Source organism: Heliangelus exortis, chromosome 2, assembly GCF_036169615.1.
Source record: "Heliangelus exortis chromosome 2, bHelExo1.hap1, whole genome shotgun sequence".
NCBI classification, from domain to species: Eukaryota; Metazoa; Chordata; class Aves; order Apodiformes; family Trochilidae; genus Heliangelus; species Heliangelus exortis.
This window is the reverse complement of record NC_092423.1, coordinates 119513192-119538498: the sequence shown is the minus strand read 5'-3', so window position 1 is coordinate 119538498 and position 25307 is coordinate 119513192. Positions and strand designations below refer to the sequence as shown.

The 25307-nt window shown below is 37.2% G+C and overlaps 1 protein-coding gene across 3 annotated transcripts in view; it reads left to right on the top strand.

The window, feature by feature from the left end:
• The window catches only part of STAU2 (staufen double-stranded RNA binding protein 2), a 141757-nt gene that overhangs the window by 24092 nt on the left and 92358 nt on the right, over positions 1–25307 (top strand). For all 3 annotated transcript variants that reach the window (XM_071737786.1, XM_071737784.1, XM_071737785.1), the window contains exons 5-9: positions 6204–6363; positions 10599–10706; positions 16176–16388; positions 19845–19982; positions 23238–23369. In XM_071737786.1, coding sequence (XP_071593887.1) covers positions 6204–6363; positions 10599–10706; positions 16176–16388; positions 19845–19982; positions 23238–23369 — 751 coding nt within the window. The remainder of the gene's footprint in view (positions 1–6203; positions 6364–10598; positions 10707–16175; positions 16389–19844; positions 19983–23237; positions 23370–25307) is intronic.

The following is a 25307-nucleotide window of genomic DNA, read 5'->3' as shown; positions in this document are numbered from 1 at the left end:
TGTAGCTAAAAGCGGTATGTAGTGCCTTGTCTTGCTCTCTTTACATTAATAATGTCTGGAGGGGCTTAAAGGTAATCTAGAAAAGGACAGCTAGACTCATTCTGAGATAATAGACTGTAGTTCCTAAAAGGAGTGTTTGGAAAAGAGAGCCTCATTGTTCCCAGGTGTTGTTGTGGGCCTGCTGAAAGAACCAGAAGGTGGACTGTATGAAGACAGAAGTGGCTGTCCTGCATGTTTCCTCCTTCAAAACATAGAACTCACATCTGTAAGAAACACACGTGGCTAATGGACTGCTTAGAAAAATAGGGCATGGCCAGGGAACAGCTGCACTAAGCAACTTGTTCCCCTAGAGGAATTTCAAATGTTACAGACAAAAAGTTGTTCACAGCAAGTGATGCTGCTCACTCCCCTGCGTGGTCTTTGGTTCTCTTATCTCTCCATTTTCAAAACTCACAGAATTTTCTTGATTAAGTGATGTTACCAGGGCTGGCAACTTGATTGAGTTGGTATGGAAAAGGAGCCAGAGGGAAAAAGTGCAGAGAATGACCCTTTCAACACAGAACTGTGATCTGAAGAATTACCTTCCTGCACCATGCTGTATCTCTTATTTTTGTGGCCTTCATCTAGGCCAAAATGGTCCCTGATCCTCTTCACTTTGCATTGTGAAATGGGAATAGGGTAATACTTCCTATAAAACTTGTGAAGTGGGGAAGCAATTGGGTTTGTTCTTTTTTACATAGCTGAAGAATACATAGGCCATTAGAACTTAGACAAAACCTCACTGAAGTATTTTAAGTGAGCAAAGGAGGCTAAATCTACATAAGCTTCCTGGTTTCTATGAGCTGTAGCTTGCACTTGTTTTGGGGGTTTTTTTCCTTTCTAGGAGCAAAGTAACAATATTTATCAGGAACATTTATGCTATTGAGGAATCCAGAGAAATGCAGGAAATGCAGTATAAGCACATAACATATGTACTAATACTTTATTTGTCTTTGTGTGTGTGGATTTGATGGCCAAAAAGGAAGAGGCCCCAAGGGCTCCTTAGTATGCAATTAATATTTTGGCTAGAAAAACAGCAGATTGTTTCAGTATGCTTACATGTTATGACATCATATTCCAGTAAAATTATAATGAACAGAATTTTTGTTTGTCTCTGTGGCAAACCAAAATGAGTTTTCTAATTGTCAACAGACCTTGGTGATTTATTTAATTATAGTGGCGCCCGCTAACACCAACTTAGTTAAGGTCTGTCAGCATTTCTGCTATGAACCCCTATTTTTAGGGGTTTATAACCAGTTGTAAATATTTACTTGTTGCTGAAACTTGGCATTCAAGGTCACAGTCATAGTGCAAATATCCTTTTTCAGGTTGACCATTAGCTGAAAATTAGGAAACTTAAAGGGAATAAAGAGAACCTGCTTTCCAGTCCTCTGACTGGGGGGATATCTCAAATGTCTAGAAGAGGCAGATGAAAATTAACTTGTTTTAATATGTTAGATTTGACTGGCTGTTAAAGTATTACCCTATGTCACTTTATGTTTTCTTTCAATTGAATGTGTCATTTCTCATGTCCTTTTGTTGTCTTCTGGTCTTGTAATCTTCTGTTCTTTGGTTGTGTCTCTCAGCTTGTGCTCTAAGTACCCGGCCAGTATCACCGTGAATCTTTTTCACATAAAAATTTTCTCCAAAGGAAAATCCTAGCCTTTGCAGCTGCCATGTGGAATGCAGGGAGATGCATATTCTTTAAAAATGGGTAGCTTTAAAACTTTCAGAGACCTGATGAGTCCATACAAGAAACGTTGCTGTTGGAAATCCTTCCTGTTCCAGTTCCGTGACTGAACAGAGGGCTGAGGAGTGTGGGAGTGACATGGAGTGTTCGTGGGACAGAAAATACTGTGCTGATATGTTATTGCATGATATCAGAAAATTCTGGATAAAAATTCTCAAGTTTGTTATTGTTTTCAGACCTTTTCAGTAATGGTAAAATGTAATATACTGGGAAGGTTTATTAATGATCAGTGGCAGATATATCTTAAGTTTGCTTGGGATTGTTCCTTACATGAGTGTGCATCTTCAGGATGTGAAATCATTCCATATTAATACTTGTTTTAATTGTTGCACTGTACTTTCAGACTGTAATATTATGACTACTTTTAAGGCTTTTGTAAATTCCGTCTCTGTCCTTACCACTGAGAAGAGGAGGATGTTTTGTTTCTATTTGACACACTCCATGTTGTAGAGAAGCCAATATTCTCACAGATTCGATCCATTTTCTATGGATTTCAGGTGCTTCTTTGCACTTTCCTGGCAATGTTCGTGTTATCAGTGCTCTGTTAACTTTACTTGAGGCCAAGCTGAGCAAGAAAAAAAAAAAGAAAAAGTTTAATCAAAACCATGCAAAAACCTAATCATTCTGCCCATGCCAAAGAGCTGCATGAGGCTCTAGAGCCACAGGCTGAATATAATTTTTCCATATTATCACATAAATAGCTCCCTAAACACTCTTTAAAAGAAAAGGTGGGGAGAGAGAAGGGAAAAATAGAGGTTTTGTTATGGCATCTGAGTTTATAAGGTGGGTTAAGGTTCGTGTGCTTTCCTCTTTTCCATACGATGGAGGGAAAGGTAGGTTTAGTAACTCAACAAGAAACAGGAACTTCTGATGGATGCTGTATTTCCCCTAAATGTAGGTAGCTGCTAGCAGCACTACCACATTTCTTTTTCTTTAAAGAGGATTATGAAGTAATGAGGTGGGGTGTACTATCAAGGTGCCAACTGCTTTTGTGAGACAGAGCTTATCCTGTGCTAAGCTGCAGCTAACAGAGGCAGCAGGTTTCCAGGCTCTAGTTCTGGATCTTCTGAGGACTTCATTTGGGGTGCTGGGAGGAGGAACTTGAGGGTGGCTGTTGCTGCAGGAGGCTGTGGCTTCTGGCAAGCTCTAACAGCTGCCAACAAGCTATGCCAGCTACTCCTGATAAAAGCTGCACTGAGTTTTCCTCCCAGCTGTCTCCTGATTAAAGAGGGTCCAGCACCCTTTCAGCAGGCACTAGGGAGAAGCACATGAAAGTTCAGGGCTTAGAGAGTACAGGCTCCCAGAGACAGCCTGCAGATGCAGCAGTTTGCACAGCAATTCACACAGAAGGGGACCAGAAACACTGCTGAGGAGGAGGACAGTGTTTGTGTGATCAGCCGTGGGGCTGTGCCACGTGGCACACTTCCTAGCACAGTCTGGAGCAGCTGCCCCTGATAAATCAGAGACCTTGAGTCAGATTTAGCTTCAGAGCTTTAGCTGGGATATAGAGACTGTGGTCGTGTCTGCAGGAGGTGTGCAGTGTCAGAGGATTTGTATTAGCAAGTAAAGGAAATGCAGGAAGATGTCAGGCAAACTCTGCTGACAACACTAGAGCTGCTGAGTAGGACATCAGCTGGGGCTTCTCTGAGACCCTGCAGGTACAACAGCCTGAATCCCCAACCATACCAAAGGAGATGCAGGGAGAATCAGTGCTTACTGGGCTGGAAAGGCTGCAGATCTGCAACTAAAATTTCAGTGCCATGGCATCAGATGAGGACAGGAGAGCTATCAAAAGCATCCAGTCCAGCCAAATCTGAGCTCTGCATCACCACCAGAAGAAAGGAGCAAGTGATGATACTGGGCAACTTCCTATTGCAGGGGATGGAGGCCACCTAGACCTGCTGTCTAGGGAGGTTGGCTTCTCACTGAGAGCTTGGATTGGGACACTCTGGATAGTGTGCCAAGGATTGTCTGTCCTTCAGATTGTGTCCTGCCACTTCTCTTCATTGTGGGCACCAGTGGTACTGTAAGAGGACACATGGACACATGATTAGAGAGATTTGATTTTTACAAACCTCTTTTAGTGATCAATGCTTAGAAGAGGCAGGAGCCACCTGACCAAGTGAGGAAAGCATCTTTGCCAGCAGGTTGGCCAGTGCTGCCAAGAGAGCTTTAATGTGACAGAGAGTGCAGCTGACCTACAACCACATGGGGAAGTGATGGATCCAGTTAGCAGGCAAAGGGTGATGTTGGCAAGAGAAACCCTAAAACCAACAGAACAGAGCTGAAGGGGTCCCACCCCAAGTGTATGCACACAAGTAAGGAAGAGCTTAGAGAGCAGCATTTGGGTGCTGTATTGGACCAGATAACCTCCAGGAGCCTTTTCAACCTAAGTTATTCATTCTGTCATTGAAAATGTTATTCTTTAAATGATTCTAAATATTGCTCTCTATATATATTAGCTGATAAAATATAATACATAATATTTCTATGTTTGGTATATGTTATATATTTGTTTCTGATTCCATATATATCTCTCTAATTCTGTAACTGGGGGATGTTGATGGTTGGACTCAGTGATCTTAGAGACTTTTTCCAGCTGTGGCAATTCTGTGATTCTGTGTGAAAATATTAGTTTTATAATATGAAAATGGTACATAAGTAAATGTATTTCCAGAGCTTAATAATTCCCTGTAACTGTTGAACTAGACAAGAAAGCTGAGTAAATACCAACTTTTTTGAACGTTGTAAAGGCAACTATAGCCAGGGGCTTGTTGGAGCCTGTGTTGCTGTTTTGCTCTTTCAACATAAATGTCTTTTTAGAACTAGGCACAAAGTTCAGGGTTGCTGAGACTGGAGTGGCTATTAAACACTTTTTTAGGTTAGAAGTATAGTGGTCTCTGAATTTTTGGGGGTTTTTTTGTTTTATAGTTGAAACAGATTGGTTACAGTTATTTATGAAGAGTCAGAAAGTCATCACAAAAAAATCATCATCTGTATCAACAGGTGAAAATGGAGAGAGCATGCTTTAATAAGGATCCTTTAAAGAGGAAGAAGGAAGAGTGTAGTACTTTATTGTGTTTTTGAGGGATTCTAATTTTGTTGCAACGGATCTAGTTTGTGGCCAAGCTTTTTAAATCCTGGGCTTTTTACATTGCTGTAAAATATGTACAAATCATTTGTCACAAATGAGAAAGTATTTCTGATAGATATATATTTTTCCAAGGATTAAACCTCCAGTGTGTTTGGGGAGTGAGTCTTTGTTTGAGGAAGGAGCAAAGGCTGAGTAGATTGCAGAGTGAAGAGTATGAAGGAAATTCCCTTACATATGTAGAATATAATTAGAGAACTATTTGGAAATGTTATATATTATAATTTTAACAGTGACTAGAATTAATTATCTGTGCTGAATTACTTTTTTCTGAGTTGGGTGGCATGTGGAGGGGAATATGTCTTTTCTGTGGAAACTGATTATGTGCACAAGCTCTTATATTTAGTTGTCAGAGTGGTGTGACAGGACCTCCCAAGCACTGAATGGGATTACATCTCTTTCTTCATTGTCTGTTAGGGAGAGACAGGTTGGGTTAGCTATTTTCACTACTGAAAACAGAGATGTGGAGTTGATGGTGTGAATAAAAATCCTGCTTTCTTTGAGGAATAGTAGTTGTGCTGGTGTGTAGGAAAATCTTCAGGTTTTTCCTTTATCTTTCTTTCAGTGTCTTTCAGCCATATTCAGAAAAGCAAACCCTGCCACTATATTGGGAAAGTTTTCTGTAGGAATTTAAAAAAAGAGGCAAACAGTGTGCTGGTGATTGCTGCTTTTCTTTCAGTGCCCAGAAAATATTTGACTCTTACAGTGCTGGAGAAGAGCTTCTCCCTGCCCCTCTTACACTTTTGAAGAGAATGTCTTCTCCTCTACAACAGTTTCAATCTGTGAGCTTTAAAAAGAGACTAGAAGTATGTTGTCCAGGTGTCTCACTCCCTTCCATCTTTTTGTTGTCCCCAAGAGCTGAGCTGTGTTGGCAGGTGTCAGATGAGAGACCTCACAGCTTTTCTTTCTCCATGCCACTTTCCTGTAGGACAGGAGCTGTCACCCAGGCGTGGCTTTCACTGATGCTTTTGGTTCTCTGTGGGTTTCATCTTCTCAAGACTCAGACTAGGGAGAGAGCAGAGCTGGGCTGTTGGGCTGAAATAAGGGTAGTGCTGGTTCCAGAGCCCCTCAGGTATGGGCAATGAGCTGGTTTGCACTTAGGAGCTGCTGTCAGAGTTACTTTTGGCCTTGCTGAGGAGCACTCCCTGTGTCTGAGTTTAAGGTCTTGCTCTCTGAGAAAAGATAATGCTCTATATTACATAACATTGATGGTTACCATTGATTAACTTCTACTGTTGTATTCCTTTTATTGCTTCTTTCTAGGTATCACTGCCCAGTGCCTAAAATTTTCTATGTCCAGTTAACTGTTGGCAACAGTGAGTTTTTTGGTGAAGGAAAGACCCGTCAAGCTGCTAGACATAATGCTGCAATGAAGGCCCTACAAGCTCTCCAGAATGAGCCTATTCCAGAAAAAATACCTCAGGTTTGTGTTTCATAAAGCTCTTCCTCATCTTCACATTAAGATACCAAATCAAAGAATGTAATTACCGTGTTTTCGGTGTTTAATTTTTAGTGATTTTTTAATATATATTAGGCTCAGTAATTAGAGAAGTAATATTAGTGAATGTTAGTGTTATTTCTTTATAGCATAACATGGAATTAGACTTAAATAACAAAAATATGTAGGCATCTTAAGGATGAGATTGTCAACAGTGATTAAGTAAAACATAAAATCAAAATTAAAAAATATATATACTATATATTTTTTTATATATTTCAGTATATATTTTATACATATAAAAGTGTAGACCATGTCCATTTAATCAGTGACTTCATGGAAAATGAGTTATTAATCTTAAGTGTATGTTGTGATCTTTTCAGTTGAAATAACTTGTCCCAAATGTACCTTACAGCCTGACAGAGCTCACTGACTGCTACTGATCACCTGTCTGATGGTTTTAGGTTTTTAGCCACCTTTTTTTAAATAGCTACCTTTTGCACTGCTATGTTTATAAGTGATGAATATTGCCACTTACAATCAAAAACATTATGTCATGTTCTTAAAAATACTTAACAGAAAAATTGTTCTCAGAATAATCTTTGTGGATTGACGGGACAAATATAATAAAATTATCCAGTCAGATAAGCCAAAATAAATGCACAAGGAGACAATCTTTTTATTTTGTGCAGCCTTTCTGATGACTCCTGTTGAACTCCTGTGCACAGCATTACTAATAGTACTGTCAGTATCTTGTGTGGTAGTTTTGATCTACTTTTTAAGAACTGAAGTTATTTTCTGTATTAAAAAAAATCCCTGTTCTTTCTACCTCTCCCTGAATCTACATCCTACTTTTGAGCCAAAGAGAGCTTGACTCACCTTTTTTTTTTAGCTATATTGTTGTTCTGGATCAGGAAATTCTCTTCAAAATAAATTACTGTCATTAATATTTTATTTTAATTTTTTAAAACTGAAACACTGTTAAGAAAGAATACATAGAGGAGGAATCCCTGTTTCCTTTCTCATTGTTCATTCCCTTACTTTCTCTTTTGGTTTCGAGTCAGATGTATTGGTTGATAATGAATCCTTACCATAAACCTGAGTGGAAATCTCAAATTACTGAAACACATTTTTAAGACAGCATATTCTTAGTTTTTTAAAATTATGTTTAATTTCTGCTGTTGGTCACGTGAAGTCCACACAGGGTTGCTGCACAGTGATGTACCCTCAACACAAGACATGATCCAGCTCAGTAAAACTCTGCTTTCTTCAGCAGAAGTGACCTGCTTTGGTCAGCCTTGGAAGATGATTGATTCATGATTCCTCAAATCTCATGCGTGGATGAGAGCCAGTGCACATTAGAGTCAGTCTGGCCTCAAATTACAGGACTAGATTGAGCTTCTTCCTTCCCAAGTCACTGCCACTGTGCTTCCAAAGAGAGCAGAGAGGGAAGCAAGGATAGACCTAGTGGTATTGACCTGGCCCTGCATCACATTAGTAACTCAGTGAATTTCACTGGAATGGGATTCCTGGAATATAACACAGTAAATACATGGGTTTACCTTGTGGCCTTTCTAACTGTGTTTGCTTAATGCAGGTGTCTGTGTATTTCATTTTGAGTTACCTTTTTTTTTTCCTTTTTTAAAAAAAAAAACTAAAAAAACCCAGTTAAGAATAAAATCTTTTATCCATATGAAACCTCTGAAGAGGAGCATTGCCATCTCAATGCTTCATTGCACAAACATGTATGAGAGTGTATGGTGGGCAGAAATGAGAAGCAATCAGCAAAGAGGGCAGGGTTACAGGTGAATGTGAACCTGCTTTCATCAAAGAGCTATTGTGTGTCTGCCAAAGCACCTCTGCTCTCTCATAGATGTTAGGCTAAGAAAGGCCTCACAATTAAAGTGTCAACTGTGGAATGAGAATCAAATTTAAATCCGGAACACTTGAGACACTCCTGATCATATTTTATCTTCCTTAGGGAAGTCTTAAGACTAAGATTGGAAACTTCTTTTTTCTCAGTGCTAAGGCCTAAGATTTAAAGTCTATCACCCTCCCTACTCTTCAGTCATGGTTAGGCTTTCTACTGTGTTTGGTGTAAAAACATGCAAAGATTTCAATTGGCAGAAGGGACAATTGGGGATTTTCTGGACCAATGTGTTTGTATTATGAAGTCACATTTTAAGCTGTAATTTCTACTTTAGTCTCTATGTATCTGGTTAAGCTAGAGCATATCTAGAAAACCTCAACATCCTTGGCTTAAATGTTTGATGCCACTCCAGTGGGCTCTGTATTATTTTATGTAAATTATACCAGTGTTGTGTAGTCCTCATGTCAAGGATAATTTGCAAGGTATTTCTTCTAAAGTAACTTGACTTCATTTTCTAGCTAACTGGTATTTTCTTATCTTTAGTAAATGGAACAAACAAATATCAGAAATCTCTCAAATATACTTGCACATTGTGCTTAAGTAATTTTTAATCTTTCTACAGAAGTCATTGTTTAGTGTCATGGTGTCTCAGTGTAAAGTTTATTTTTACTAATCAGTAGTTTGTCCTTGTGGCTTCCTATGTCAGCTTTTCAGATTATCAGTGTTCTTTCTAAAACACAAACTTAAGGCTTTTTTTACAGAAGAGCAGTACTCCACTCTCTATGCTTGATGTCCTTTGTATGCCAAAATGTATTTGTTACTTTTAAATATTGTCCTTTTAACCCAGTTAAATTTATTTTTCTCAGCAAACCTAATCAATTCTTTGCCTGTCCTATAACTAATGACCTACATTCTTGATTTTAGTGGTACTTTGCATTTCGTTATATGAAATGAGCTGCAATGAACTATTGGAGTCTAAATAATTTAATTCTAACTCCCCTTGTTACCGCTTTGCACTGCAGGGTTTTTTTTCAGCAGGTTCTATAATGTTTATATATTTTTTATTTTGTATTTATCTCCAGATCAATGTTGGGGACGTAAATTGCTTTTTCAGATTCAAAATTTTGCAACTATTCAATAAGATATTCTTTAAGAAAAAGCACATGAAATTTGCATGCTGTAGCTGGCTGCTGGATTTATTGTCTTGCATTATCTGAAAGATTAGTGCTTTAAGGGTTAACAAATGGTAGATAATAGATTGATGGATTTTACTGTTAATGTGAAGAACCTAATGCTTTTAAAATTTTATTTTGGTATCTGCATTTTGTAACTTTGCTGGTGGCTGAAGATTTACATCAGACTTTGTTATCTAAGATGGGAACTCTGCAGGAATCCACCTAATTCAGCCCAAGATTCTTTGATGTTTACCTCCACTAATAAAAAATTAGGAGCCTGGCCAAGGTTACAATGTTGTTGAGCCATCCCAGTTTGAAACATTTAGAGCTTTGCAGTTTGAAAGTAGCTGAAAGTGAAACCTCTGAGAACCAAGGAAGATGTGGCCTGGGGGACAAACACCAAAGGGCAGTGGTTGCAGAAGGTGGTAACTCTGAGTAATCCCCATGCTGGTTGTTGTCTGAGAAAAATAACTTACCTAAAGTGTAAAGCAAAACTGAATTTTAGGCAGGATAATGCTTGCATGTGTCTTTTGTTGTTTTATCTCTTAGCTTCTCTGTTTGTTATGTTCCTATGGATAAATAAATAACGTTCTGTGTTGAGCAAGCTGTTCTCTGTCACTACCTTTTCACACTGGTCATAACTCCCAGAGGGAAGTTGATGGAGGGGCCATTAACCAGCTGGACCTGCTGAGGACACCTGTAACCTGGTGACCCAGTCAAAGTGTGAGAGTGATTAACTGAATTTTTTCTGGGAGAAGTACAGTCTTCTGGACTTAGAAGGGTTAGAACCCTCCTTGCTTAGAAGGGTTACCCACCGAGAGACTGAGAAACAGGCCAAAGGATCTGTTGGATCCTTGTGTTTGATACAAGAAGTGTGTATTCAGATGATTATTATCTATGTCATTAAGAAAGCTAAAATCCATGGCAGTTATTTTGCTATTTACCACTAATTTATAAATAGTGTGCATATGTTTCTTTATTATGAAGCATAAGTGCATTACATGTGTCTTCACAGTCAGCAGATGTCTGTTAATGAGGTGCTGAGGTGGATGGACAAACACTGATTTATAGCATGACAGGAGAACTCAAAAGTCATTGAGAAATTTGGGAAAAAGCACATTATATGTCTTTATCTTCTAAAAATTGTAATGTGATTATGTATTCTTCATTTTCAGAATGGAGAAACAGGAAAAGAATCGGAAGATGATAAAGATGCAAACAAGTCTGAGATCAGTGTAGTGTTTGAAATTGCTTTGAAGCGCAATATACCTGTCAGTTTTGAGGTACGTGTTACATACTTATTTGTTTGCTAAGACAGTATTAGAAAGAATGTGCCACACAGTTAAAAATACCAATACATTATGAATATGACATTTAAATTAATGGAAAATATAAATTAAAAAATTGTAGTGTATCAGAGTCTAAGACACTTGAGTTTTTACTCTTAAATTGCATGTTTTTTTCAGAAGAATTAGAGACCTAATATTTGGTTGCAAACAAGTGGATGGCAGAAAGGCAGTTCAGTGCTGTGGGTTTATAATCAATCTTTATTTTGAATAATCCTCAGGACAGTCAGCCAAATCTTGTCTTAAACTGTGGGCATTCATACACTACAAAAGGCACTTTGCCTTCAATGTGGTGTTTTTAGAAAGTTATTGGTATCCTATCTTCCACATTGTTTGACTCCTTATCTATCTCAATTTATGCCTTTTTTTTTTTTTTTTTTTTTTTTTTAACTTTGTATGGGTTTATTTGTGAACCTGCTCCTGACACCTTTGTTTGCCTTAACTAATAAAATAAAGAATACTTGGAAGAGCTCCAATTCTATCAGTGAACTAACTATGGGAGAATGAGTGATAGCAAGAGGAAAAATTTTCCGATGAGAAAGTCAGTTGTAAAAAGCTAATGTGGGAGGAACTACCAGACTTTCAAACTGGGGTTTCTTCACCCTCTTTTTTTTTTTTTAACATACAAGAAAATATATGTTAAAGTTAAGTAGAATCTCAAGGATAAAACTGCAATGTCTGGGCGTGTTTCTGTATCAGTCTTCAGGTACATGGAAAGAACATTGCTCTTCTTACAAAAATCAGACATAATGGAAACACATGCCCAAAAGGGAAGCCTATAATTAACATTTTGGTTTTCACACATGATTTTCTACCTTAAGGATTTAAAAGTATTTGGAAAAGTTCCATACGAGTGGATGCCTAAAAATGCAAGGAGATGAAAAGTCACAGGTCACAGAGTAACTTGAAGGTTTAAAAGAAAGGAGGGATAGTGCTTCAAATGTCTTCTGAACCTCATTCCTGTATTTCAGCTTATTTAAGGTAGAACATTTGCTAAGGGGAGAATGAAGGCAGAGATACTTAGTACAGGAAAAGTCTAATGTGTGACTTGCCAAAGAATGTTAACAACAATGAAAAAAAGACAGTTTCTTGCTCTCCTGACAGGTTTTGTGTTATTTCCTTCCTTTAAGTATAAGTGACATTCTTAAACAGAGTTTTGATTGAACTTGGTACTGGCTTATATTTCAATAAAACTGCTAAGCAATTATGGGTAATCCTCAGGATCTGACGTTTCTAATAGGATTTTATTTACAAATGGTTTTGTGTTATTCCAGGCAGGCATCAAAGCTTTCTCTAGCTTTTTCTTGTGTGTGATAGCTATAAAATGATCTGCCTTTTCTTCAGCTGACGAATCTTTAGCCAATGTTCCAACAGTGCTGTGTTATGCAACTAAGCTATGGTCATAAAGATACATAAAGTTCTGTGTAAACATGTCCTCAGAATTGCAAAATAGGTGGAAAATAGGGACAGCCTTTTGCATGTAATATGGCTAGTTTTAATGGCTAGGAACTTCAGGACTGGTTTTAAGAAAATCTATTAGATGGTTATCTAAAATAAAAACCTTTAGTTCTAACAAAGATCAAGCTTTACTCCAGATTTCTCACTGATGCATTCTTAGCTAACCTTTATTCATCAAATTTTAAGTTAGACTCTTAATGAACAATTTTTAAAGAGGGCTGCAGAACTGATTGCTGTACGAATTGGTAAAATAACTGTGAAATGGTCATTTTGTTGCTTATTCCCTTCTTGAAAGTAACCTAAAATCTTGCTTTTTTCCAGTTCTCTTGCAACATACATTTTAGGTTTTTTTTTTATTCCCAACTAGTCAGTAAGGGGTTGGGTGAGCCTAGAGAACATGAGGTCAACAGCTTCAGATATTAGAAGACATTGGGATGCTTCACAGTGTAATTTTGTTTTCACTATTTTTCTTTGGATTGGCTTATTCTTTATACGTAGCAAATGCAATAAAGTATTTTTGTCATTCTCAGTATCAGGAGTGAGAGGATAGAGTACCTGAGCTGGCAAATTTTCTGCTCTTCCATCCCCTTCCAGTGCTGCGCTGGGAAAAAGCAGAGCAGTTTCTTGTGACCCAACCACAGCACAGTAAGGCAGAGATTCTGTGTTTTGAACCAGGAACAGATCCAATTGCTGACTCTGGGAGACTGAGCAAGTTCTCAACAGAAAGTTCTGCACCCATCTGACTCCTGCTCTCCTGGGGATTAATGCTGTCAGATTGGATGACTGACACATACTGAGTAGCTCTCATTTGGATTTTGCTTGATGTTCACCCTCCCTCACTCCAGTTTTAATGAAAAGTCCAGACTTTTTTTTTTTTTTTTTAAGACTGGTATTATTTTTAAACTTTAAATCTGGCATGTCTGCCTGCACAAGCACATGGGAATATATCAGTATTTTAAAACTTCTAGATCATCGCGGATGTGTTTGTTGATCTGTTTGTTGTCTCCTCTGTTATTTTTTTTTTTTAATGCCCATTTAATCTTGCCATAATCTTTTGCATACTTCTACCTGGAGTCTTGTTAATGATTGAAGCAGCATTGGTCTTTCGTTGTTATTGTACTGCTGTTTTTCATTTGTCAGCATGATTCATTAAAGTGAGCCAAATTCACTCTTGATGTAACTTGACCTTAGATGTGTTTTGGCCCCATGTGTTTTCTCTTGCTGGAGTTATTCTTTAAATCAGTGGAACAGAAAAAGAAAAGTGTATTGAACTGTCACCTTTAATCAAATTCTCAGCTTTAAATTAGCCATGATTTGGTCCACGGGTCGTATCTTTCAACTGAGGAAATAGTCTAATGTACTAATGTATAGAGTGTTCTTGGATAGCAAAAGCTGAATTTCTTTATAGTGTTTTCTGTCCCTGAGCTTACAGAACAACTGTTTGAAATCACATGGAGTAAAAAGATCTAAAATCTGGGGTTAACCAAAAATGTTGTTAGGTAAATATTTTTTTACTAAATTACCAAATTTGGATGTTTATCTTGATCTGGATCCCGCCTGAATCCTATGGGGTTCATTCCATTGACAACACAGACTTTTTTCCATTTATGCACTCAAAAAAACCCCAGTCTTGAATATTTTCCAGCCAATTATTTACCTTGTGACACATACTTAAAAGTTTAAAAGATGAAAAACACAGCGGACTAGATTAGTTTTATATTAAGAAATACATTTTCATATATATATGAAAATATAACCTGTTTTTGTATTAACATTCTTTTATATATATATATGTGGATATATTTGCTTGCATTTATATAGATGAAAAAATGTACATAAAACTAATATTTTAGGAACTCTGCAGTTATATTTCTTAGGCAAGTTATTTTGTCCTTTTTCATCTGGTCAGTATAGACATTCTTGTGTATTTTATTAATACATTATATTGCATGTAAGTAGAAACACCTATATAATGGTATTAGAAAGACCACATAAAGATTAAAGATCTTAGTAAGGTTAATTTAGCCATGTTTTATAGCCAAGGTGTTCTAATATTTGAATAGCCATGTTCAGGAATGGCTTAAGATACACCCTTGAAAAAGTGGGACACACTGCAGTGTTATGAAGGTGTTCAGCACCAACACAAAGCCTGGCTGTGCCTGAGAGAGGGAGATCCTGGCTCTGGGCTCATCCCAGTTCTGGGATGCAGGATGCAGGCAGGTGCAGCTGCCTGTGGCTCAGCATGGGTCCATGCCTCAAAAACACCACTGCTGTCTCACACGGTGAAGCATTAGTGGGCAACCTTTAAGTGAGGTAATCTTGAAAATACCTCTGAAATTATTACCTGGAATCTTAAGAGTGGGAACACTCCTGGACCACAAAAAAATTAAAAAAAAAAAAAAAATACAACCCTGTGCTGGCACAGATGCCATATTATTCTGGGAAAATGCAGACAAAGTTGTCTGTTAATTTTCATTTTGTGTCTTTTTATTGATATATGCTGTGCTAATTGTATTTACTGGGTGAAGTTGCCACAAAAGAGAGCTTAAAAAAGAAATACAAGCCTAAGGAGACCTCATTACAGTGTAACAGCAAAACTAAATAATGCAAGGGACATGACCTTGATAAAAAGAACTTTAATACGAAACATGTTGTAATAATATTAAGGTTGAAGGTTTCAGCCCATTAAAAATATAGTTATTACACCAAGAAGGCCCTAGCACTTAGACCTCAATTCCCTTGCACTCAGGCATTACACTTCCTCAGCGAATGGTTTAGTGTAATTGCACCTACTGAAAAAATATGTATTTGTATTGATTTTGAAGATAATACAAAGAGGTGCCTGTCAGATCTCTAATGTCTCCTTATACACATTACATATACAAAGATTAAATTAGGGAGCTGCTTCCGCCCATCAAACAAAATCACTGAACCTTTTCCCAAAGGAAGTCTCTTAATTCCTGGTAGACACTGTCCAGACCAGTAAATGGGGCATACGTGAAGAGATGGCTGTCTTAGCACTTTTTTGTGGGTTTGTTGCTGAATGCATCCTAACAGTATGGCTTCCTAAAAGGAGGCTTGTGTGTATTATGGGAAAAAGAAGACAGAAGAAGCTAAAGGAAGGCACAACTTTCAGAACTTTTGGTTTTTGTTAGTTTGTGTTGTTGTTATCTTTAGTAGTGGGAAGTATTTCAAATGGGTTTTCTCATTGTCATCCTGAATAAGTTTGGAAGGGAATGAATAAATGGGAATTTTTAAGTCATTGGCTTTTGTATGAGTTATGGTGGCTCTTGGTAATTCCTTCTTGTACCTTGTGGAAGGGACAGCTGAGAGTGTGGAGGGAGGACTGTGGCAGCCTTTTAAATGTACAGGATATTGCTCTGAGCTGTGTATTCTTGGCAAGATAAGGGTTGAAAGCAGGCATGCTGCCTGCAGCTAGGGCAGCATTAAAATATAGACCTCTCAGGCTGAAGTTTGGGACAGTGTGTGAGCATGCTATGTTTAAATGATAACAGAAAAAAAAATACAAATGGGCTGAAGTGATGGTATATAAACACAACTTTACATATGTTGTATGGAGAAAAATAGCCAAAGTCTGGTAGACCTTCATGAATTGAAATTATTTAGTATGTGAATGACTTTGCAAGGACAAAAAAGGCAGCCTTGATTTAAATATGCATTATTATTGCATGTTGCTTTAGGGCTGTATAAGTGTTTCTGAAAAATTTAGGTCTACTCTATTCTCTGTGAAATGCTGAATATCATGGTTAGGGTTTGTTTTTTTTTGTCCTCAGGCCTAGCACTGACATTAATACTTGTCCAGATTGTATGAAAACTCATCTTCAATTAGCAGGAAAGCTGCATTAATAGTAAGCACATTGAAGAAACACAAGTACTGAGTTATATTCTAATAGTGTGATCTGACTTTATGTTATTTTTGCTTAAAAGGTGATTAAAGAAAGTGGACCTCCTCACATGAAAAGCTTTGTTACACGAGTTACAGTAGGGGAATTTACTGCAGAAGGAGAAGGCAACAGTAAGAAACTTTCAAAGAAACGTGCTGCAATGGCTGTCCTACAAGAACTTAAGAAACTTCCTCCTCTTCCTGTGATTGAAAAGCCAAAACTTTACTTTAAAAAACGTCCAAAAACAATATTGAAGGTATGTGTCTGCCTTTGACAGAATTAAGCATGTTTGCTCAGAAAGTAACAGAGGTACTCAGATTTTAAATAAAAGGCTCTTTGTAAATTTCTGCTGATTCTGTTACTTTTTTTGCTTGTCTGAATATTCTGGTAGTTTTTTAAACTGTGAGAATGATGTGAAATTCTCAAATATAATGGCTTGTAAGATGCTAGGCTTAAGAACCACGCTTGTGGCACTGAAGTCTTCAGTAGTTTGATTCAAGTCTAGTGGAGGATCAAACCTTCCAAGCAGCTGTGTACAACTATGTGAATTTTCAGCCTCATCTCTCCTAAGAGGCCCCTACCAGCATATATGGTGGTTCTCTCCCTAGTTGTTCCCTCCTGGCCAGTTTGAAGAGGGAGAGATATGAAAGAGCAAATATATGGGAAATGCTGCACGGTACAACTAGAGCTGGAGCACAGTTTGGGAGTTTTGTGGCTTCTGATTTTTGAAAGATTTGAAAAGTTACTTAGAGTATGTTGACATCTCCGCCTAGTGTGCCACTTGTCAAGCACCATAGGACAATATTTTTTTTTTTGTTTCATGTGCCTGTGTTTGATAACACTCTTTAGCTTTCAAAAATAGATAGAAAATTGACTTGAGACCAGCTTGTGGCAGAATTACAGACTTTGATCCATCCCTCCATTAAAACATGTCCTATCTCTTGCTGCACTTGTGGGGTGTCCTTTAGATGCTCTCAATTCTTGTGATCTCCAGCTTCCTAAATGATGCTTTTATTCTTGTTGGCAGTAGATTTATTGCAGCTTCTACAATTCAGTCAGTCTGTGGCTCTGGTTTGTCTACTCATCCTAAATTCATACAAAACTAAAGGGTCATCTGAAGTGAGTAGTGTTCCCAATAATGTAACAAAACAGCCACGTTGTGTCCATATATTTATGAAGCATCACTATTTAATCTCAGCACTGAACAACTAATCAGATTAATGTCATCAGTGCAGAAGATGAAATGTGGAAGTAGCCAAAATCTGCTACGTTTCATTTTATTTTGGGAAGTATTATTTTGTGAGGAAGTATTTAGACTTCTTTGTATGTCTTTTCCTAATGCCTGCCATTTTTAATAGTAATTAAAGTATATGTAAAGGCACATTAGTAGCCTTTCATACTAATTTTAGGTTGCTGTACATAACAGTGGAGAGTTGTTCACTTTCTTTTTGGTGTTACTTTTGCCCCATACTGTGTGGATTGGGAACTAGACTTGAGACTAGAATTGCAGGAAAAGGCAGAAAACCTTCATGTCCAAACCTCCTGCTTCAAAATATAGATTTAAGACATAAATTTAATCTCTTTTTGTATCTTTGCCTCTTGTTAGTTTAAGAAAAAACAAAACATTTCAATTTTTCTGAATGATGTTATGTCCACAGATTTCATTATATTATCTGGACAGCATTATAGAAATATAGCTTGAACTTATTCTTCATTGAGTGTTATATTGATAGATTGTAAAATTAAGTAAATCAATACTTACTTTACTAGAAGTATTGATCATTAGAAATCTGTATACTCAGTACACTGAGTGCAGGGTACTGTAGGAGCAACCAAGAGAAAAGCCATCTAGAATAAGCAAATACTTTGGGCAGTGCAAAACTGGGTTTGGAAAATGTACAAAAGATTTTCTCCATCATCATCCTCTTTTCATTTGCCTTCAAGACAGAATGAGTGATTTAAAAAAAAAAACAACAAACTAGGTTAATTCTATGCCCAGCTTCTACTAAATTTCCGGGGATCTTAATTCTCAAAACCTATTATTTAATAAAAAAGCACTAGCATTAATGCAGCTTTAAAGCTGAAGATCTGAAAAGGCTGTTTGCTCTGGCTTTCTCACTTTCAAAAGTTTTTCTCAAGAAAGATGCTAAGGGTAATGTAAAAATCTCTTATATTATCATATATCATTAATCATTATGATCTTAAATTGAATTATGCAAAGTTGGACATGTCAGAAGGAGACATTAATAGTCAAAATAACCTACATCTGTAGAAGGCTTTTATTTTTTTACTTCTGGAATGCTTTCATTGTGCCCTTTTTTTTTTTTTTTTTTTTTTTTTTTTTTTTTTTTTTTTGATTTAACCTGCACATGATTAGCATCAAAAAAAGTGACAATAACTTTTTATATTTGTCTATGTATTTATGAGGCTGTATCTTATGTGCTGCACTTAGCCTGCTCTGCATTTTGTCTCTGCCTGGCTTCTTGCCCACACAGCTGCCCTTGTGCATGACATTGTCTTAATTCTTTCACCTACATCTTCTCTAACATCCTCAGCAGTTACAGTATGTATGCTATGCTGCACAGCTTTCCTAATACAATATCCCTCTCTGGTCTTTGCCTTCAGATGCTGGTCATCTCTTTAGGTTCTGGAGGACTTGTTTGTTCTTATTTAAGAAGCTCAAATAAGCATGGCTGCTGATCTTGTCTTATTCTGCAAATGAAAAGGAAATAGATCAGTAATGTAAAAACAATTCTACATTCAAAGGCCATTTACATTTACAACTTCATTCTTTGTGTTATGGTAGATAAATCATTTAAATCTTAATTCAGATAATTTGGGTCGGGTCTTAATTTCTTTTTCTTAAGATCTTTCATAGCTGTTTGCTCTGAGAGATTGTTTGCCATGTGAGTAATAACATCTTAAAAGGATTTCAAAACTAGATGTAAGGACTGCAGTTTTTCACTTGTCTGTGAAGCCTTGGACAGACCTCAGTCCTTTTGTTTCCCCCCATCATCTCAATTCCCTCACCAGCCATTCGCTTCAGCATGTTACTGTGAGGTTGATTGTCTGTTGAGTGTTTGAAGTACTTTCTGGGTGGCAACATTTCTTGCCATTGGAGATGCTCCTCTCTAGCTTCACTGTGTTTTGAAGATGAATCATTATGGCACACAAGGAGAGGAAACCTTCTACACCTCTGGTTGCATTGCAGGGTGTAAGGCAGGAGTGTGGATAAGGAAGGCAGGAAGGCTGAGGGATGAAGCTCCCTTGTTATATGGCAAATCATTTTTGTCCCCATGAAAATCCCATTTTATCTTAGTGTGCTGCGTGTTCCAGCACTATAGCAACCTATTTTAAGGGATGAGGGGAAAAGCTCATAGAAATAGGGCAAGAATGTATAATTGACTGATGAATCTGCCAATTTTCATCATCCCTGTAGGACCTCCATAGATAGATGAGGGCTTACAGATGCCAGGTATGAACACTGTCTGCAAAAGTGGCACACAATAGGTTCATATTTTTTACCACAGTTGTGAGCCTGAGAATTCTTTTCTTCTGTCTCCTAACCAGAAGATGGAAGAAATTTACTTCCTGTTCTCTCAAAGGGAGTATTAAAGAAGAGGTAACACTAGTAAATAATTTGTTGAAGCAGCATAATGGTCATATGGATATATGATGAAAGAATGATTCTTTTCTTTTAAACCTGTTTTAGACTGGACCAGAATATGGTCAAGGAATGAATCCCATCAGTCGCCTGGCTCAGATCCAACAGGCCAAAAAGGAGAAGGAGCCAGAGTATGTTCTTCTTTCAGAGAGAGGAATGCCTCGCCGTCGAGAATTTGTTATGCAGGTATCATCTGCTGTCAAATTAGAGATAATGCCCTCACTGTGTTGTGTTCAAACTCCAGCAAAATGGGGGCATAATATGAAGTGCATCCCTCTGTGTTTAGCTCTTTGCTTTACTGCCAGTTATGCAGTTTCAGAGTCTGAAATACAATATCAAAGCCTGTTTGAACTTCCTTCTTTCTCTTGGTGAAGCAAATGGAAAGAGATGCTTTTCGTGTAGTAGTTCTGCATTTTTGGTATTCACATTTTCATTTCACTTGAGTGTTTCTGTCTTAACCCTGATGATTCATGATTTATTTGATTATATTCTATTTGATTATTAGATTTGATTATTTCAGGCATTGGAATGGCCTGCCCAGCACAGTGGTGGAGTCACCATCCCTGGAGGCATTTACAAGGCTTTTGGATCTGGTCCTTAGTCCTGGTCCTGGACATAGATTAGTACTTAGATTATGGTGTTGGTCAAAGGTTGGGCTGGTGATCTTGAAGGTCTCTTCCAACCTAAATATTCTGTGATTCTGTGATTCTGTGATACTTCTCCTTTGCAAAATTTATTTTTGCTGTTGTTGATCAGAGGATTGCAATATGAAAAAATAACCTGAAATAATGGGTAAGAATATCTCCATACTACCAAGGATTTTAGTTTTAAAAAATAGTGTTTTCAGTTTCTTTGTGCCTTTGTTCATATCTGAAATACCACAGAACAATCCTTCCATCATGTGTTTTACCCTGTATAGTTAAAGGCTCTGGACCTAATAGAGAAACAGTAGATCATTAATGCTTTTTAAATTTTTTTTTATTAAAACGACTCACAAATATTTGATATTTGATATTAAAACCTTGGTATTTTTTTAGATAGCACAACAGCAGGTTCAAGAAGGCTAGGAACAGGATGGAATTTGTCCCATCACATTTTCACTCTGGGATAATTTTGTGCCAGGACAATTGAGAGCATTATACCTGAACTTGTCACTTCTGATCACAAACAAAATTTATGATGTGCCAGAACCACCTTCTCCAGAAAATTAGTTGTTTTCACTGAGATCTTAAAGTCCTTCCTTCCTGTCAGTCAAGCCAGGCCAGCAATCTTCATTTCCTTGGATCTCTGTAGTCTTTTTTGATGTCTTATTTTTCTCTCTGAAACAAAAGCAGACGTTGGGTTCCTTTTGTCACAGACCTTGATTTATGAGCATAAACGTGGATTTCCAACTTATTCTTCTTGAAAATATCATAGACCATAGCTTTTCCCTTGCTCAGCCCCCCCCCCCCAGGAATTGTCCTTGTATGTAAGGCACCAGAAGAGAATTCTGTAACACAGTCCAGTATTAGAAAGACAGGCTGAGAATTTTTGATTGGAAGAGTCTCAATAATGGTCAAAACTTTGGTTTGAATAAAAAAAATAATAATCTTAAAAGCAGTGAATGTGCAGAAGATTCCATTGTCTAGAAAGGAAAGAAATTCTATAGGTCAGTTGCTTTATTGCATATGCTCTTGAAAACCATAGCCACATTTTTACCCTTTTGTGGTATTTTCACACTAAAATCAGACTGCTGTTTCTCCTGCCTTCAGGAAGTCTCAGTGGATTCGTTATGACATGCAAAAAGCCTTATCAGAATAAAAAGCCTTTGTATAAACTACTTAAACAATGTTTTCATTTAATTTAATTGAATGTGGAAGTAAAATATCCAGAGATAATATGTTCATTTTTATATGTCACACAAAGAGCAAGTTTAGATGTGATGAAATGGATCCAATTACTTGTCCTGACCACTAGATAAACAGAAGAAAACTTCTGATGACATTAGTTGGTGTTCTGTTCCCAAAGTTAATTTCAGAAAGCCTCTTTCTCTTTGTAGTCAGACCTTTAATCCTTGATAGAGGTTATAATAATAGCTAAACCAGTTTTACAGGTCTGAGAAATAGCAGCACATTGATTTATCGTGAGCTATACTATAAATTACCATTTTGTCTTGTCCCATTAAAGCCCTTCAATTTTATTGCATATAAACTTGTAGCAGATTGAATATTTTCTATATGTGGTTTCCAAACTACATAGAAGATGAGATTTTTTTCAAAATTACTGATTTTTCTGTCTTAGGTAGCCAGATCTTTTAATTTACTTATACATATATATATACTTCGAAGGGATATTGATGATATTTATTATTTACAACCTCTTCATTGTATGTAGAATTAATAGGTATTTGAGTAAAGAAGAATTAAAACTTTCTGGAATATTTATGCATTGTAACTTGAAGAAAGTGAATAAATATTGAATAGAAAATTACTAAGTGACATTTAGTATTTATTTAAAATTGTATATGTTTTTACAATTTTTTTTAAAGCTCCTTCTGGACTGTTCCAGTTTTTTGACCTGCAAGGTTTCCTTTGTTCAAATCATTTGGCTATTTTTTTGTTTTGTTTTTTTTACTTTTAAACACACTCTTGATACCACATGCTGTTTTAAGAGAAATTTTAGTGAATAAAATGGCTTAATGGACAGAATAAAATACAGCAGTCAAAGAGTTATAAGTCCTGCATTAGTGAATAGCAGTGACAGCGCTAATATCACAAACCAAACACATACAGCTTCAAGTGTAGTACCAAACCCAAGGAATAAGTTAGAGCCTCATACTCTGTGAATATCCATTGCCTCTAATTTGTGTTTATTTGAGGCTTTAGTTGCTCCAAGTTTTATGAAATGCTTCTAGGTTGTCAGAAACCATTTGTGCAGTGCAGAGACCACAGGGCCATCGAGGAACCTTCTTGTCAAAGATTATTTTGACAAAAGCTGGTCAGGTGTAGGTGCAGAGAAGAAAGCAACCCCAGCCCCCACATTCCTTGCAATGCCACAGAGGGGCAGGGATGGGAACATGGTTTTCATCTTTCTTTAGAAACCACTCTTGTTTAAATCTCCAGGTCATTGTTTGTGCCTCTGTTGTTCTGGAGGAGGAGCAAGAGTGACTTCAACAGGGAGAATGGTGTTGGCACAGAGGCTGGTGGAAGGGAGAGACAACTGTGTGTGCACTGAGATAGAGAAAAAGCTCTTTGGTTTGAGCCTGGGGACCTTCTGAAAAATCTAAGCAAGCTCCTCTGGGTGAAGCAGCGTTGTAGTCCCCTTCTGCTCTATTCTTCCTTTTCCAAGATTGCATCTTCATCAAAAGAGCTGATGGTTGTTGGTGGGTCAGCTAGATTATTACGTGGTGATATTAAGGAGTCTTGCTTTTATCATAGTTATGATCGATATTTTCTTTTTAAGGTAAAAATAGGCAGTGAGATTACTACTGGAACAGGCCCAAACAAGAAAATAGCTAAAAGAAATGCAGCAGAAGCAATGTTGCTACAGCTGGGTTACAAAGCCTCTACTCCTCTTCAAGACCAGCCAGAAAAGGTGAGAACCAACTGTTATGGTACCCATATTTTACCCTTGTTTATATTTCCTAGCTGCATCAACTAATCACTCAGTGCATAAACTTGGGCACCCATTTTAGGAGGCTGCATGTCAGAAATGAGTGCTCATTTAGCTACAGCTCTATAGCTACAACTAGTAGTACATCCTCTCCTCTTGTAAGAGTAATTAAGAACAGAAGTGTAGTTCCAGAGGATAGTGTGTATGAAAAATGTACATCAGTGTGCCCCTATTTCCAGTAAAATAATGGCCTTTTCACGTTTGATGAGTGATAAAGAAAATGCATGTTCTGTTTTTTTTGTTTGGGTTTTTTTTATTGGTTTTTCTTTTTCCTTGTGGTGAAGCATTTGCATTTTTTGTCTGTATGTATTGCTGTTATCTATGTCCATGTGATGTGCAACTTGGCATTCTTGTCTTAAGTTTATTGATGGAAGGTTTTGTAACCAAAACTGGGTATTAAGGCTTTGCCTTTTGTATCCTGAAAATATATTTGGTAATTTATTTGACAAATTTATGGACTCTGAACAGCTTCTGTCTTATGAAGACTCACTTGCATGTATATGTTCTGATGATGGCTTAAATGTTTGCTGTAGTTTCACCAGCTACCTCAGTTCAATAGTATGTTCTGCTGGGTTTTTCTGGGGACCACATGATAATAGTCTGAATGTAGCATATATCTATATATCTTCTGAACCACCCTTTGTTTTCTTTAACAAACAAAATAAACATATATAAATATAACAAAATAAAATATATAGGATGATACTCTGGTTTATACATTCTATACACTTAGCCAAGAAAAGATAAATGCCATACTTGTAACTTGGTTCCACCTCCTGTTTCTCCTTTGAGAGAAGCAGTTCCATGTATGCACTCACCTTCACTGCATTCTTCACTATGTGTCTTCGTCATATAGAAGTATGCAATACTCTCAACAGAGAACTTAGAGGCTAGATGGTGTTCCTAGTGAGAACACACTATCAGTCATAGTAATTTAAAAAAAGGCAGTGTCAAATGATAATTAATTTTCCTCAGAAAGCCAAGACTTTTCTGCGGTACAAGATACTTTCTACCAGTTTCAACTTTTTCTTCACTGTTAGCCAGAGGGCTTTTTGGAAAACAAAGGAAAACAGAAAAGTCAGCTTTTTTTTTTTTTTTTTTTTCTAGTAGGAAAACTCAGGTTTTAATTTTTTCACAAGTTGGAGCATAGGAGGTTCTGTGGAAACATAAGGAAAAGCTTTTCCACTGTGAGGGTGACAGAACACTGGAACAGGCTGCCCAGTGAAGTTGTGGAGTCTCCTTCTCTGGATTCATTCAAAACCCCCCTAGATACCTTGGATACATTCCTGTGTGACCCTGTTCTGGCAGGGGGGTTGGACCTGATCATCTTTGGAGGTCCCTTCTGACCCCTGGCATTCTGTGTGATTCTGTGTGACTTTTGGATTTCAAATTGGCTGAACTATTTTTACTCAGTAATTTTCAGATACAAAGCCTGAAAAAAATCAGCCCACAACATAGCTGCTTTGCACAGCTCTACACAGTGGAAACTTGTTATACTGAACGCCTGAAAAAAATTGAGTGGCTCAAAGTGCTGCAATTCTGTTTCTGTACATATATTAAACTATTTATTACAAGTGCATTGTCTTAAAAAAAAAAAAACAGGTTTAATTATATACTTGCACATACAGATTTCTTAGAATTTATAGAATAGCATACAATGGCCTAATATTATTCTGAACACAATGAGCAAACATGATACTGTATCCAAAAAATGTGAACTACTAAAATTTTATGTAAGGGGAGCATTCAAGATCATAGAAAAAAATTTATAGCTTTGTTGGGGTTAAGAATATAAAATATCTAGAACATCTGGCTTTATCTTCTGCATATAACAGACTGAACATATTTAAAGCAGATACA